We start from the raw sequence: 2818 nt of genomic DNA, 5'->3' as shown, positions 1-2818 counted from the left end.
CTGATAATGTTGCACATCATCGTAGAAATGATTCGGTTTCAACAGTGACGCGGCGAAGTCGGAGAACGCTCGGTATAGCTCGAGAGAAACAACATAGGCCTTCCGCCTCTCATCATCTCGGTAGTATGGACGATATCTGTAGCGGGTGCGGGGCCGAACACTTTCCATCCGAAAAAACTACGACCGGACAAAATGCTTATACAATGTGCTGTGCGTCGAACAAAGTCCGATTGACTCGGTTCCGAAATTTTCCAACGGTACTACGATCACTCTACCTTGGTCAAGATAACGATTCCAAGCATTTCCGACAGTACATTAGAAACTGCAACAACTCATTGGCGATGGCTTCGATGGCGGCTAAGATCGAGACGCCTCGCGGTTACGGTCCGTATTGTTTAGGCGTTCATGGCCAAGTCTACCATTCGTTTGGAGGTCTCTATCCCCGCGAAGCTGAAGCGCCCAAGTGTGCTCAAGTCTTAATTATGGACACTGAAGTGGCAGCCCACGAACTTGCGGGTCGACAAGTCAACACGGGCTGCCGAGAGACAATCTTTCGTCTTCTACATGAACTCTTGAGGAGTACAAATCCATATGCTCAAGCATTCAGGCTAATGGCCGATGTCGTTCGCGATGAAACGCACGAAGCAGAGCTCCAGGGTCGTCATACGAGATCGGTTAGAATGGTGTTCGAACACAGGACGGTCGACGATCAACGTCGCTACAATGCTGCGACAGCCAATGAAGTCGCCGTCGTCTACGTGGGAGACGAAGACAATATTCCAGGAGAGTGTCGTTTAGTAGTGTATGAAAAGACCGGCAGTCTTCGTAGTATTCCTCATCTCGATGAGCGTTGTGATCCTCTCGCGTATCCGCTTTTGTTTCCAACTGGGGAAGGTGGTTGGCATCCCGGGATGCAGCGAGAAACATCGAATATGGATCTACATTCAGATGGCGTTCCGACCGCGAGATCTCGAATCACCCAAAAAGACTTCTACTCATTCCTGCTGTTAAGTCGGACCTCTGTCTTCAATCCTTTGCATCACGCGGGCAAACTCCTGCAGCAATACATCGTTGACAGTTGGATTAAGATCGAGATGAATCGCCTGAACTATATCCGCCTCAATCAACGTCAACTAAGGCTTGACACCGTTCGCGGTTTGCAGGACTTCATGCTCGGTGATACCGATAGTGATGGACCACCGGGCCGGAGGATCATTTTAGCGGCTTCCTTTACTGGAGGACCCCGATACATGGTAGCGCAGTACCAAGATGCCATGAGTATCGTGTCGAAATACGGAAAACCCGATCTGTTCCTTACCTTCACTTGCAACCCGACCTGGCCAGAAATCGTCGACAACCTCGCACCCGGTCAAGTAGCCTCTGATCGACCGGATTTAATAGCGCGGGTCTTCCAGCTCAAAGTCAAAGCATTTTGCAATGAAGTCATCAAGAACCAAGTATTAGGCGAGGTCGCCGCATACATTTATGTGATCGAGTTCCAGAAGCGGGGCTTACCCCACATGCACATGTTGCTGACCCTCACCGCTGATTCAAAACTCAGAACCCCTGCAGAAGTTGATAGCTTGATCAGCGCAGAGATCCCCGATCCATCCAACGAAGCCGCGTTATACGAAATCATTTCCAAGTGTATGATCCACGGTCCGTGTGGGAAGCTGAATCCTTCTTCGCCATGTATGGTTGACGGGAAATGCTCGAAACGCTTCCCCAAAGCTTTCAATAACGACACATCGCTCTCTACAGAAGGTTATCCAGAGTACAGACGCCGTGAGGATGGCCGTTCGATATGGCGCAACAAACATCGAGTAGATAACCGCTCAGTCGTTCCTTATTGCCCTTATTTATCGTTAATGTTTGGAGCACATATCAACGTCGAGGTATGTGCTCTTCTCCACGCCATCAAATATCTCTTCAAGTACCTCTATAAGGGACCGGATCGCGCAAGACTCCGGTTGCATCAAGGAGAACCATCTGAGGACGAAGCCTTAGATGAGATCACCGATTACTGGGATGCACGGTACGTTTGCGCCCCAGAGGCAGCTCATCGAATCTTCGGCTTCGCCCTGAGCGATCGCAGTGATGCCGTCACTAGATTGCAAGTTCATCTGCCGGGGTTCGAGACTGTGCGCTTCGAAGCAGGGACCGAAGAATCCGCATTGACGGCAGCGAGGTACCGTTTCTCCACTTTGACGGCTTTCTTCGATAAGAACGCCCGGTGTCAGAATTTGGAAAACGAGCAAGGATCATTCCCTTCAGATATGATAGATAGCCGTAAGCTTCGCTACAATGAAATGCCGGAGAAGTTTATCTTCAAGAATGAGATGTGGCAAGATCGGAAACGCAATACAACAAAAACAATTGGGCGGATGTACTTCGTCAGCCCTCATGATCATGAGCGGTTCGCCTTGCGACTCCTGCTCCTCTATGGAAAGGGCTTCACGTCCTACCAAGATGTTCGAACCGTCAATGGTGTCGAGTATCCGTCCTTCGTCGAGGCAGCTAGGGCGAGTGAGTACGTGAGGGACGATTCATATTTTTCCGCTTCTATGCAAGAAGCTGCTGCTCTACGAATGCCGAGTCAACTGCGAAGTTTTTTCGTCGCTCTGCTCACCTTCGCAGACTTGATGCCACCCTATACAGTTGAGCTGTGGCATGAGTTCAAAGAATACCTCATGGAGGACTTTCTTAATGCTGGCATGACAGCAGTCGCTGCTGAATCCAGAGCGTTCCATGATATAGCACGTCGGCTCGAGGACCTCGGCAGAGATATTCGAATGATAGTACCGCTTGATATTCCTGA

At 50.0% G+C, this 2818-nt stretch overlaps 1 protein-coding gene across 1 annotated transcript; it reads left to right on the top strand.

The window, feature by feature from the left end:
* Positions 1–203: 203 nt before the first annotated feature.
* Positions 204–2760, top strand: LOC100905515 (uncharacterized; the record flags this gene model as incomplete). Its single annotated transcript, XM_003739389.1, has 1 exon — positions 204–2760. A coding segment is annotated over exon 1 (2557 nt), but the record flags the coding sequence as incomplete, so codon positions are not given.
* Positions 2761–2818: the final 58 nt, after the last annotated feature.

The sequence above is a fragment of the Galendromus occidentalis genome, unplaced genomic scaffold (genome assembly GCF_000255335.2).
Source record: "Galendromus occidentalis unplaced genomic scaffold, Mocc_1.1 scf7180000076511, whole genome shotgun sequence".
Taxonomy (NCBI): domain Eukaryota; kingdom Metazoa; phylum Arthropoda; class Arachnida; order Mesostigmata; family Phytoseiidae; genus Galendromus; species Galendromus occidentalis.
Note: the sequence above shows the minus strand (reverse complement) of the source record. Positions and strands in the feature narration are given on the sequence as shown.